Below are 13800 nucleotides of genomic sequence, written 5' to 3' on the forward strand. Positions count from 1 at the left end.
TACAATTACACAAAATGAAAGCCTCTCTACAGTTAAGTAACCTGAAATTATAATTTTATATATATATATCTATATATATATACACATACACACCCACACACACTACTTTTCTTTTACAAATTGGTGTCTTTCCAAGGCCAATTCACACATTTTTTAAATTATCTTCCAATGAATACAATACTTAATATAATAATAATGGTGTTTTATTTAAATACAACTGGACAGTTTTAAATTGAGTAACCAAAAATGATCTGAATATGGACATATATGTATTGTCCAAATTTATGAAGGTACCATATATTTAGAAATCGGATACTGTGTAAGTCTCTATACTTTAGGTTCCTGCTGTTATTATAATTTGAAAGCCAATACTGTGAAGAAAATTAATACAAGAAACATGTTCAGTCAACAGTTTTATTTAATCACAATCAAAAACACAATCATTACAATAAGTGAAACAATTTCAAAGGCAATTTCCTGGCAAATCTTGCCTGGTCTCGTTGACACAGGAGCAGAAAACCTATGCTTAATCATTCTGGACCATATAGTCTTTACTATTACAAAAAGTATTTAACAAAAAAAACATTAGATCTGTGGCAGAAAAACCAAGATGTGACTGTAACTCAAAATGTAGTAATACTTTCCTCAAGTCTTACCATTTCCCTCACAATGTCAGTGACTCTAAAAACATCAGATGGATCATCTATGGAGAACATACAAAGCTCACAAACAGTTTAAAGAATCATTCTCACATTTGGCACCAACAAATTTTCTTGGCCCCGATATGTAAAAAAAATACTCAAGCAGGTAAAACTACAAAACTAGAGTGGACGGAAAGGACAGAATGTCTTTCCTTTGTTACAGTGTAGTGAAAGTCAGAAACGGTCAGGTTTAAGTTTATGTTTAGGCAAATTTGACATTGACTCCTTGCTTAGTCCCTTTAATCATGTGTGTATTTAAAGTGTTAGAAATGAGTCTGCATTTATGCACTTCCAGTTCCCTCGTCTGGAAGTCAATGGGTTTTTGGTTAGATGTTTGAAATAAGGTCTGTACCAAACACAAGCTTAAGATCTTGTTCTATGATATAAAACCGGTCAGCAGATACCCCTCTCGTTTTGTCATCCCTCTGTTCCCCAGGGTTAAAACATGTCCACATTATAATTTGGGATACACAAAATGTAAATGACTACACATTGACACTTTCTAAGAGGCAAAAGTATTTTCACTGAGCAATATTTAAACATTTTTAGCACAATTTAAAATAATAATTTCTAGAAAAGCCCCCAAGCTCTGTATCAGGAATAATTAACTGAGCCAACAGTACATCCACTTACTGGGAAAATTATTGTTCTGGAAGCTCCGATGTATCAGACTTTATATAATAAAAATATGGAAAATCAATGTATTTAGATGTAGTCTGAACCAGGTTCTTCTCAAAACACACACTGAAAATACGATATTCACAGTGGTCCTCAAGAGATGTTTTCATCTTGAAATGAGATAAACGGCCTCCCCAATGTAATAAATCATACTTTACTCCAGTGACTACCTGCACTGCTACTAACAGTGTGGAGCAGCTCCAATAGAGAAGGGATGCAACTGGCTTTGTGGAATCACATGATGTTTGAACAGGAAGTGCTGACTTCACTAAAGTCATCCGTGTACTCTTTCAAACCAAAGCGGTGTCCGGCCCTTGGTAGACGTGGCCATTGTCGTGAACAGGGCGCCGGCCTTTTACGCCAATCAGAAACACGTTTTTCCGGGTTGTCGCCTCATTTTGAAATAGTGTAGAGGTTCATCTTTGTGATCATCCCGTCGTACGCTGCAAAACTAAAATAATTCCTCTCCTAACTGCAGAAGGCAGATAAGCTGATGTTGACCTTTCAACACTTTGCACTTTGGGAGAGAGTGGAAAAAAAGACAAAAACCACAAGATCCAACGGGTCCATTTACAACTAACTGACCAGATGCCTCTGGACCATTAAAGCATCTCAGATGATACCAAATGACCCGTACCAATCAGTGGAGACCAGTGGACTGAAGATAAAACATGCAGGTACCAGATCACGGAAGCCAATGACCCGTCTTTCCTCACTAGTCCTTATGAGTCTTTCCTTCGGGTTTTTCATCGTAAGAAACTCCATATTCATTTATTCTTGTTTTATCCACTGGGTAGAGCCTGAGGGGAGAGGAGATCACTTGAGGTTAGAAAACTGTTGGATGTGTTTTGTTGGTGACATAGGAATCTGTTTGTGTGTGTGTGTGTGTGTGTGTGTGTGTGTGTGTGTGTGTGTGTGTGTGTGTGTGTGTGTGTGTGTGTGTGTGTGTGTTCGTACCATCTCTGGTAGAGGTATATGAGAAACACAACATCGTCCCTGAAACAGGCCAGTCTGTGTGACGTTGGCATGGTGATGATGAAGGCAAACACATCATCGATGAAGGTATTGAATGCCTGGCAGAGATCAAACAATAGCAATCAATTAACAAGTACAAAACTAAATAACTAATCACCAACAAGACAGTGACATAATAATTAATTTAACATTTGAAAATAACTTTGTTATATCAAACATCAGAAAATGTGGCGATTGATCAGTTTATATTAAAAGAACAGCAAATGTCTAAATCCAGACTATTCTCATGAAAACATGTTAAATCAAAACAAATGGAATAACTAACTAGTCTTGTTCTTACCTTGTACGTGAAGGCTTTCCAGGGCAGGTGGGCCACAGATTTCAGCTGTTAAATCAAACATATTAGGTCAGTGGGATGTTTGAAAGACCAAAACAGTAAATTAAATTGAATGCACTGCTGTGACGAGAACCTCCGGGCAATATCTGAACAATTTCACTTTTCAGCGAGCACATTTTCGTGTAAGATCTGGAGCCGTTAACGGTTCCCTGTGGAGTGTTAGACCTGTTGGAGCGCTATGAAGCTGGTTTTATATCAGTAGGTCCAGGTTTTGTTTATCTCAAACATATCTTTTGTTGTTTTAACAGGAAACTCCACAAGGGACCTGTACACTTAAATATTACATGGAGCACTTATTATTCTTGTGGTGAGGCGTGGCACACATTTTGAAGATGTCTTTATGATAAGTGTATTTAGTCCATTTCCACATTATACATTTTTATGAAAAGACTACACACACACACACACTAAACTGACCTTATAATTGACAAACAATTGAGGAAGCATGAAGAGGAAGCCAAAAGCATATACACCTGGAATCATCAAGAACATGTTTCATCAAATAATGGAAATCAACTTTCAATTCTAATACTGTTAATACATTAGTTAAAAACGTGTTTTACTGCTTCCATAGTGTTTAAAAAAAAAAGAAGCTTACCATTAACCAAACTGTTGATCAGCCATGAGTACCAACTAAAACAGGGACCGAGAAACAAAAGAAGATAATGATTGGTGAGACTGATCGGCATCACTTTAGTAATCACCTTATAAAAATTGTGCATGCTATGTAGAAACACAGACCTCTTATATCGTAGGAATATGAGAGCATACACAGCCCCTCCAATACACATCGGGTAAAGGAGGTATGAGAGATACTTCATGGCCTACAGAAAAGAACACAACGTAAGTGTGCATCCAGGTAAAGACCATCTCTATTGTCCAGTAACAAAAAGGTGTGGTTTATTATATTGCACATGGGAGTCTGTTGTGTCTTACCAGAGTATCGTACTCCTCTGTTCTTCTCTCCGATTCATCCAATTTCCCAAACTGTTCCACATAAAAGAAAAACACACTTAACCATTGTAGCATTTCCATTTAAATTCATAACAAGGCAAATCCTACATTACATGCATTTGTTTTATGAGTGCTGTGCTGCTTTTGTAATTTAATGAGTCAACAGTGAAAAGTATCTCACACACACACACCAGGAATGTTGGTTTGCCTCCTTTCCAGGAAACCTGAATCTTAAGGGCCTTCTTCACTTTCCACACCTGCAAAACAATTGGGAAAAAAAGAAGATATACACAGAATATTATGCATTAATCAAAAGATGTATTCCCATAAACTCATTCATGCACACCGTCTATCCATTCCGCGCTTACGTACTTCAATGATAGAGCCGACGCCAGCCGGTATGAGGACAAGCAGGCTGGTCTGCTCGTCAAACAAATAGAGGAAAACCACGATGGTGCTGAAACATCGCCACAGCACTGGAAAACAAAACACCAAATGTCAAACTGCAACTGCCATGCCTGAGCTGGTCCAGACTTTATGCGGACTGCACTTAATAGAGCAAATGTTTTCAGTAGTGTTCCAAAAGGTTGATGTATTTGCAGAGTTATGCTCCATCATATTCTATCCGCTCTGATTTTTGTGTATTTTCTACTTTAGAAATCCATAAATTAAGTTGTCTCATGGTGCCAAACCTGTACAGCACAGTTCCAGCGCAGCAGAAAGGTCTGGCCCAATAATTAAAAGTACCGGCTTCTTGTCCATACAGCTGTGAGCAAAATATTGCTTAACAGCATTTTGCAGATGGCCAATTCCTTCCAATACATCACAACAAGCACGCTAGAGCCTCCCTTTCTCTAGACTACAACACACTGCCTGGTTTCTTGTAGATGCACTAGTGTTACACTCACTGATCTGCAATGCTCTAATCAATCAGTCACAACCCATTTACAGTTTAGAGCCGAGTCTCGAGACATTTCATAACTTTGCCTTCTGTTTTGCATTTGTTCCCCAACCAATATTGTGTTTTTCATGAGGACTAAGTCACCTACCTGCTTTGCTGGACATTCCCACCATGCTTTTCTTCTGCTTCCAGAAGCTGATGTCATTCTTGAATGCCAGGAAGTCAAAGAGGAGCTGAAAAAGCAAAAGACGAACATACATTTGCCACGCTACAGTTTATTGTTGACCGTTCATGATCAATACATGATCAATTATTATAGGAGGTATCTAGACCTATATCTCAAATTATATACTACTGTATTTGGTCATTAAACAACTTTATTATTTAGGATTGTCTGTTGTGCGGGTTGGAAAGTTGAACAAGGAAATCCAACATGTATGAATCAGGAATATATTCAGAGGCATTTGTCAAGTAATTGTAAATTATGAGTGTCTTTGAGTTTCAATCTATTTAGTTCTGTTCTAGTGTAATGTGGTGCAGAGCGCTGTGGTGAAGACTTACATGGAAGGCAGCTACTAAGAAGGTCAGAGCCAGGAAGTACAGGTTGGTATCCACAAAGATTCCTTTAATCTCATCAGCATCCTTTTCTGTGAAACCTGCAACACATACAGGGAGACAGACAAATATATACGTGGTGTTAGAGTGCGAGGCTTCTAGACTGTGTGAGAGAGACAGAGAGACGATTAACTAACCGAACTGTTGCAGAGAGAAAACAGCGTCTTGCATGTGGATCCAGAATCGTAGCCTCCCCAGAGATATGGAGTCGTAGGAGATGGTCAAAGGGAGCTCCTTGGAGGTACTGTTGATCTCCTATTCAGGTGAGACATTAACCTGGGCTTTATATTCTGTGGATATTCAAGGATCTGGTTCATCGTACCATTCTTGATTAATTGGGCTATAGAGTACAGTAGTAGTAGTATGCAGTATATTTCCATATAATTGTTGAGCACATTTTAACTGAATTATCCCAAAAGAAGAAAGGCGAATTAGGCGCATATTCATAAGTGAATAAACTCAGCTGCAGCGTAGTTGGAGAGAGGTCTTCAATAATTTGTTTGAGTTGAACAAGTTTATATTGTTCTTTCATGTCAGCTAGTATTCACAAGCATTCACACATTATGGGAAAATCCAAGAAGACCCCGACAGCAAAAGCAGCTGATCAGTCACCAGTAAAATGTTCACTATTGGAATGTATTCTGTAAATGTGTTTAGCAGATCAATACTTTTTCGACGAAGGCAAAGACCTCCTCAAGCAAGCATAACAAATTATTTTTTCGCAATTGAGAAGTTATATTTAATTTTTCCATACAGCTTTTCTACTGTCAATTGTATATTTTTCAAAAGCCCTCTTATTTTTATTTGTCAATTATTTATTTTCTTACTTATTTAAAAAGGGAAATGCAAACACTGATCTTTTAATGCACATTTCAGTCACTATCGGTGTATCAAATAATATTAGTTTTAATGTAAAAGCTCACCACAAGGTCCTTGACACGGTTGCTGAGCTCATCAACAAACAGCAGAGGTAGATAAACCATCTTCTTACCATTTTGGAATCTGAAAAACAGAAAAACAAAACATCCTCTGATGGCTCTGGGTCCTAATTAAAGTCTGTGTAATCCATTCAAAGAATGCTTTAACAAAATAAGTAAAATACTAGTACATACTATGTATTGCGTTTAACATCTACAATCGCTTCAACGTCATACCCAGACCTTTTCATTCTCAGAGTGTATTGCATGTGTCTGTTTCTGTGTTCACTGTCTTACACTCGGAGGTATCTGTGGACATCACTAGGCAGGTGTTCTTTGTCGAACAGGAAGTGGTCTCCGACTATGTTGAGGGTCAGGCGGGTGCGCCAGTGGGAAACTGGGGGATCGGCGGTGGAAGCGGTACCAGCGCCACCTCCTGCCGCAGCGTTACCGTCACGTTTCTTCCGCTGGACGTCTTCTTTCTCACCCTGTGCGATCGCATGGACAGGAAGTAGTTTTACTCTTAAATCAAACTCCCCATTAGTAACTAAACTCTTCTGTGTCTATGTGGATAAGATACTGATACTACATGTTCCATCAAATATAAGTATTAATTACAGTATTACTAAATAAAAACTACAATAAGCAAATTCTGCTTGAAATACAATGACCACAAAATAATGAGTATGAATAACATATTGTGACAGTACCTTAAGCTCCACCCCATGCCCTTACACAACCTTCATTCAGAAAACATGAACAACTTAGTACCTGTGTTTGGTCCTCTCCGGTTATCAAAGAGATTTCAGCCGGTTTAGGGACCATGTATGTGGTGAGCTGAGCCACCATGTGGACCTGTCGTGGATCCTGCCACGGAGTGATGCCGGCTTGATGGACAAATATCAGTGCATATAAAGTTCCATTGTTGCGGGTCTTCTTTGGGATGGAGACATTTACTATCCTGGAGGAAAAAGAGGGGAAGAGGATCAGGAGCTGCTGATCCTGTTCTACTCCGCCATCATCCAGTCTGTTCTCTGTTCTTCCATCACTGTGTGGTTTAGATCGGCCACCAAACAGGACAGAGACAGACTACAACGGATAGTCAGGTCTGCAGAGAGAACTATTGGTTCCAGCCTGCCCTCCATCCTGGACTTGTACACCTCCAGAGTCGGGAAGCGAGCTGGAAAGATCACTGCAGACCTTCACACCCAGGACACAAGCTGTTCCAACTCCTGCCCTCTGGTAGGTGCTACAGAGCACTGTACGCCAAAACCAGCAGACACAGGAACAGCTTCTTCCCACTGGCCGTCACTCCAAAGAACACCTAATCACCTCCATCTGCACTGCTTGCACTATTACCACCTTTCTGCATTAATCCCAAATTCTTTGTTTTTTTAATATTGTACATACTTGTTAAATGTTGCTAATCTCTTGTCTTTTTTATATTTCTCTTGTTTATCTGTATATTATATCTACGAGGAGAGCAACGTATAACCAGAATCAAATTCCAAGTATGTGTACACACACACACACACACACACACACACACACACTGATAAATTCTGATTCTGAAAGGCAAGATGGTTAATCTATGCAAATGGGTGCATCTGAATGAACTGATCTGATCTGAGGACAGAGACACATCAGGCATATTACTTTCTATGTAAGAGTAAAACCAACCTCTCAAACTTGTTGTTGACGTCAAATGTTTCCTCTTTGTGGATCAAAGTATGTCCTCCCTCTGCATCGGGCCGCAGTGCAGTGTAGATACTCAACTGGATACACAGAGAGGTTTCACAGATATAATTAGATACAGTATACTATCAGTTCTAATTGGCCAGTTGTTCCCAAACTGGTCAATTAAACCAAAACCACTCAGACAAGACGGTGTAAGTGAAAACATACTAGATACAAAACTGGGCAGTGCGACCATCCATCCCTCCACATTACTGACCTGTAGTTGTGGGTCCCCTGCCAGAAAGGGTGTGATACAGTTGATACTTTTGGGGCTGTCGCAGGGTTTAGTGTACACTATCCCGAACATCACCCAGCAGGTGTGGAGCACGTACACCACAAACACCCCCACGATCAGGGTGGTGAAAGATGTTTTCAGGAACATGATGCGAGTTTCGTCGTCTCGGCTAGCTGCGGAGCACGGCCATATGTCTGCAAATCAGGAGTTGCAGATAGAGGGTCAGTGTGGAGTATGAGGCTCAACGCTGACTGTATAATGTGAACCAATGCTGTCAGAGGCCTCTCCTCTTAACATTGACTAATTACCGACCTTGTCATCCGAAAAATGAAATTACACCACATGGCAAAAAGAATGCAAACACCTGCACAGCCACCATATGTGACTGTTGAAGATAAGGCCTGGCTTGCAATCAGTGCTCATGCAATGCATCCAAAATGTGTTGGACGGGACTGACGTCAGGGCTCTTTAAGGGAAAGTTAAGTTCTTCCACCTCAACAAAAATGACCAGTTACTGCTGCAGTTAAGACTCATCTGCAACTAATGTGTTATTCCCCTGCGCGGTTTCAGTCTGCTCGTGGTCGTCTTTTACCACTATTTGATTAATTGTAGGTCGGCTGAATGCCGTCTTAAGCCCTTCAGGTCCATAGTGTCGCTTCTCTGTGGCTCTACACGATAACAATGATGTTTTCTAATGTTTATTGACATCTGCTGTCTGTAACTCCTCTTTTACAGCGCGCCAGATATACAGGTTGTCTACTTATTTGTCTCTCATATGTCGAGAAGTATAATGAAAGTAAAATTCAGACGTCGGCGTTGAACCTACCGGTGTTGAACTTAATGTGTCAGGCTGTCAGAGACGGGACTCTCTCCGCTGGCTATCCGTCCATCGAGCGCTGCTGCCGGGTATCGCTCGTTAGACGCGACGACATTGAGTCTTCACAGCCGTGCACCGTTTTCTAGCTGAAGGCATCTGCTGTCTACTCGGCTGGCCTCTCCATTCACGAAGAACACGGCTCTGCCACACGAACTGCTGCCTGAAAGCGTGAGGTGGATCTACAGTTCCGCAATTCGCTTCCTGGTTGTTTTCTTGTACGGGATTTCGTGGGTGTTGACGCGAGACTTCATGCTAACGAGACGCTTGAAGAATGACGACTACAGACTGTATTGGAAGAGTACAGATATGTATGTTGTCCCCATAAACAGCTCTTATAAACGACAGGCATACATTTATTATTACCTGTTCATTTCAGGGCTTTCGGTTTTAAACTCTGATATCGGCCAGATTATCACACACATTATATTATGTGATGCAACCAATACAGGAAGGGTTGCGTTGTGGGTTTATACAGTAAAACATTTGTTTTACTTATGGGAGTCACAATATTGTTAATGCATGAGTTAGTTTCTTTGAATAAAGACTGGCGTGACCCGGAGTTGCTGAAGCCACAACGTACAGTACCAACCACGATACGATCACGACTCACCTAAAGATAAGGCCTGTCTAGAGAGCTCCTAGTTACTTTCTCCCACATAACACAATACGTACTTACCTATATACCTACGCATTATATACGCACACGCACACGCACACGCGCACACACACACACACACACACACACATATATATATATATATATATATATATATATATATATATATATATATATATATATATATATATATATTGGATTTGACTTACTATCTACAAATTAAGTATTCTTATATGAAACAAACTATTTGCCCAAATTTACAATAGTCATGGTGACATTTGACATGTAACTTTGTCAATAAAGCACTCTAACCTAAGTTACTTTACTGTACAGAAGAGGTCAAGCTCACCTGCCTCTGTGAGTTCAGTCCATAAAAAAATATTTCCACTTACCAATCATCCTTCACTTCATGGCAGAAATAGATTCCACCCCATCTGTTATACTGTTTACAGAGAAGAAAGGAATAAACCACTGGACACATTTGCTCCTTATCCCCCCCACGATCGTCAGATTTATTTAGAAGGCTAATCTTTATTTTTTCTTTTGGCTCTAATATTTTTTTCCTAAGTATCATGGGCAGCAAAAAGACAAGCATACTGAATAGCCCAGAAGTTATAGCAAGCAAAATTAGGTTCTAGACAAAAATGCTTATTTCTAAAAAGTTACCTTTGGAACATAGCATTTAAACAATGATTAGTCAGATAAATAATAGACTAATAACTTTACTGTATTTTTTATTATTTAGTTTACTTTTCCACTGGCCAAATGAACTAAAGTTCTGAAAATAATAATAATTTATAATCATATTAGTTTGAAATTGCTAAATGCTCTAGTTTGGCTAGAGTGCTGAGTATGGTATTAAATGGCTATTCTAAAAACATTGTTACTCTATTAGATTACATGTTAGTGTCTCTCTCTCTCTCTCTCTCTCTCTCTCTCATATATATATATATATATATATATATATATATATATATATATAGCATATATCAGGGGGCTTCTCCCCATTAACCATGCATTCACATTGTGAATAAATCAGAATGCTGGCTATCACGAACTTGGGTTTGATTTACTTTGTTTCCTGTTTTAATTAGAAATTCTCTGCCTCTTGTGTCCTGTGGTCGGTGACTTCTTGTCCTTGTGGTTTTCTCTCCTGTGTTGTAGTAGTTTCCTCAGCCTTGCTCTGTTCCCTTGCGTTTCTTCCACCAATCAGCTATCAGGCTGCCCTTGTGACTGCCCACCTGTGTCTTGTCGTCTGATTAGTTTCTCGTGTATTTATAGTCCTGTCTTTTCTCTTTTGTCTGCTGGTTGTTGGCGCGTCTGATATGTTCGTATTGCTTGTGCACATGTCTGAATTACCTAATCCTGCTTTGTGTCTTTTTGCCCAGTTCTGGTTTGCCTGTTGGAGTTTCAGTGACTTATTTGTGGATTATTGTAAAAATGATATAACTATTTATCATGCTTCTGCTCCCTATCTAGCTGCATTTGGGTCTGTCCCCAGTTGTCTTTTTGCCACACTGTGACATCTATAATGACTCATTAGCAGTATTTCAGAAATGATTATGGCATTAATCCAAGCTGATCCAGCTTTGGTTGCATACAACCTTCCTGTGACTTTGCCTCCTACTCCGAGGTGAGGCAAAGACATGCTGCGAGTGCTGCACAGTTACCCACAATGTTGTTGTCCGACCTAATCGGTCCCTGATCCATGGCTGTTTATTATGGCACTGTGTGCTTATTATCAGGCAGAAATGACTGATTTGAGAATCTTTCCCCCAATTTACATTGATTAAAAGCTCAGGTTATAAAGTGCTAATCTTTTCAAATGGCATCTTACGCACGTGTTTTAAACCTTGTCAATACAGACTCATGGAGGGTTGTAGTTGCCTGAAGGTAGGCTGATTTAACAACTAATACCAATTTCTCCCACATAACCTCTGTGCATAATAACTTTTTTTAAATATGTTTTTGCTCTCCCTGCAACATTCCTAGTCACAGTGACATTTAATCAGTGACATTTATCTAGACACTGTTTGTCCCTAAAAGACATCATAACCTACCAAAATCACTCCTGTGCTGAAGATGGTCAAGCTTAACTGCCTCTGTGAGTTCAGGCCAGTGGCACAGACCTCAATCTTCATGAAGTCCTTGCATCTCTGTGTTTTCTTATCTCACATGTATTGCAGCCTCACCCTTTTGCCCCCTGCAGCTGGCCTACGTGTTGAAGGGTCCGCTGTGTCAACATGGTCCTATAATTTGTCCAAGAACTCCTGTGACCTCAGAGACAGCGCATTTACATTAGCTGTGAATTCAGCACCATCATCCTGAAAGTGCTCTGTGGGCAAATTTCCCAACTGAACATCATTTCATAAATCTGCTGGTGGATATTATAAGGCTTCCTGTATATCAACCGTGACCCCACCTGTCTTTGCTGCTTCACTGAGAGAGATGTGCCCAATCCACAACTCTACTCGACTTGCCTCTTAACTCAGACTAAATGCATTTATTTGGTCTCATTTATAAAGTTTTGGAAACAGAGTTGTGATTTTTCAAACAATGTCTGTTTTACCTTTCCAGACAATATACGGTGATGCAGAGAAAAAGATGGCCAGGAACATTCCCAACACAGTCTTCTCATGAGACAGATAAGTCCTATTGCCAAGCGTATGCCCAGAAAACAAGTTTGCTAAACACTTGTGTATACGTTTACATGTTAATGCACTTTATCTTGAAGCCAAAATACGTTTTTGACGTTAATAGTACTGACATGTAACATTATCATCGTTATCATTACCCGGGACTGGAAAAGGAAAAGAAGCTGAATACTTCTTCTACCATCGTGGATTTATTAATGTGATTAGACGTCCGCGTGTAGATGTCCATATTTGGTGTTTCACAATACTATATTTTGAGGACATAATCCATTATTGTAATGATTAAAACAAAAACAAACAAAAAGAAGTGCATGAATAAGAGGGATCTGAATTACAGTCTCCCTCCCAAAGTAATGAAATACTCTGAGCCTTTGGGCGAAACCGCACATTGAGAGCAGTCCAGAAAAGAGAAATGCAAAGAAAAAAATGGCATCACTTTAGATATATGACCAAGAGAAGGGCAGAACTTTCCCTGATGTATTCCACACCCGTTCACTTGTCAGATGTGATTAAAAGGCCTCAGCCTATCCCATACCAGTGATGTGCTTGTTCCCTTCCCTCAGGAAACCTGAGTCACATACATTAGCTAAATTGCTGAATTTCTGGTCCACTGTGAGCCAGCAAGCAGGCGAAGATCCTCAGGCAGGTTCTTCTTGCAGTCTCTCTGTCTCCGTTTGAGACTGAAGGTGAACGAACGTTTTGCTCTCGGGGCCTCTCAATTCAGAAAAACCCAGTTGGGGAATGTTGCGCTGGCAGATTCAGGGTATTTTTAATCATTTCTCTTTCTTATTTTTATTCGTAAAAAGTCATCTTTCTCTGTCCCTTTTTGCTTTTATGCTAATATATGTTCTTTAATACAGTTTGTCTTTCCATTTTCTGCTAATTTATACTTCTACTCCACTGAATATACAGTATATATATATATATATATATATATATATATATATATATATATATATATATATATATATATATATATATATATATCTGACTGCATAATGAGAACTTTTACTTTTGATACCTTAAGAACAATCTATAGTACTTTTTTATTTGTCTTTAATTACTTCTTTTACCACTGCGTTATTGTCATTTCTTATTTTATTTAAACGTGTGTTATGCCGCGTCTCATTTTTTGTGTCACTCACATTGTGGCAATGGCAAAAAGAGCATGGTGAAATAACAAAATATTTGACTATCCTTCAAAGTATCCATATGATCTCATGATCTTAGAGACAATGTATTTCTTCTCCAATACAAAGCAAGTGTTAGTAAGCAGCTCTGCTGAAGTGTCCTTGAGCAGGACAGTAACAACTCAATGACTCCTGATCTCAAGCTGAACCTGCTGAAGAGGAAATGTAAAAAAAAAAAAAAAAAAAATGTAATAGTGTGCAGCAATGTTTTTCATGTTTGTTTAAATGTTTTAGTTTGACCTATTTCACATAACCTTGGTGGCAGTAGAGTTAAACATTTCACCACTCAGTGGCGCAACAGCTCCATCTACAAAAAACAGATGGACTCAATTCAGTCACGAACCATTCTGAGG

General features: G+C 39.3%; 1 protein-coding gene across 1 annotated transcript; it reads right to left on the reverse strand.

The window, feature by feature from the left end:
* Positions 1-400: 400 nt before the first annotated feature.
* On the reverse strand, positions 401-9219 carry clptm1l (CLPTM1 like). The gene is made up of 18 exons (XM_034545417.1): positions 8937-9219; positions 8093-8304; positions 7819-7913; positions 6910-7099; positions 6436-6626; positions 6145-6223; positions 5359-5476; positions 5168-5262; positions 4755-4839; positions 4078-4181; positions 3897-3962; positions 3688-3738; positions 3493-3575; positions 3350-3384; positions 3169-3224; positions 2695-2739; positions 2337-2452; positions 401-2179 (listed from the first exon to the last, which is right to left on the reverse strand). Exons 2-18 carry the CDS (start codon positions 8255-8257, stop codon positions 2095-2097), a joined length of 1659 nt encoding a protein of 552 aa, XP_034401308.1. The 5' UTR covers positions 8258-8304; positions 8937-9219; the 3' UTR covers positions 401-2094.
* Between the last annotated feature and the right edge of the window lie 4581 nt (positions 9220-13800).

The sequence above is a fragment of the Cyclopterus lumpus genome, chromosome 11 (genome assembly GCF_009769545.1).
Source record: "Cyclopterus lumpus isolate fCycLum1 chromosome 11, fCycLum1.pri, whole genome shotgun sequence".
NCBI lineage: Eukaryota > Metazoa > Chordata > Actinopteri > Perciformes > Cyclopteridae > Cyclopterus > Cyclopterus lumpus.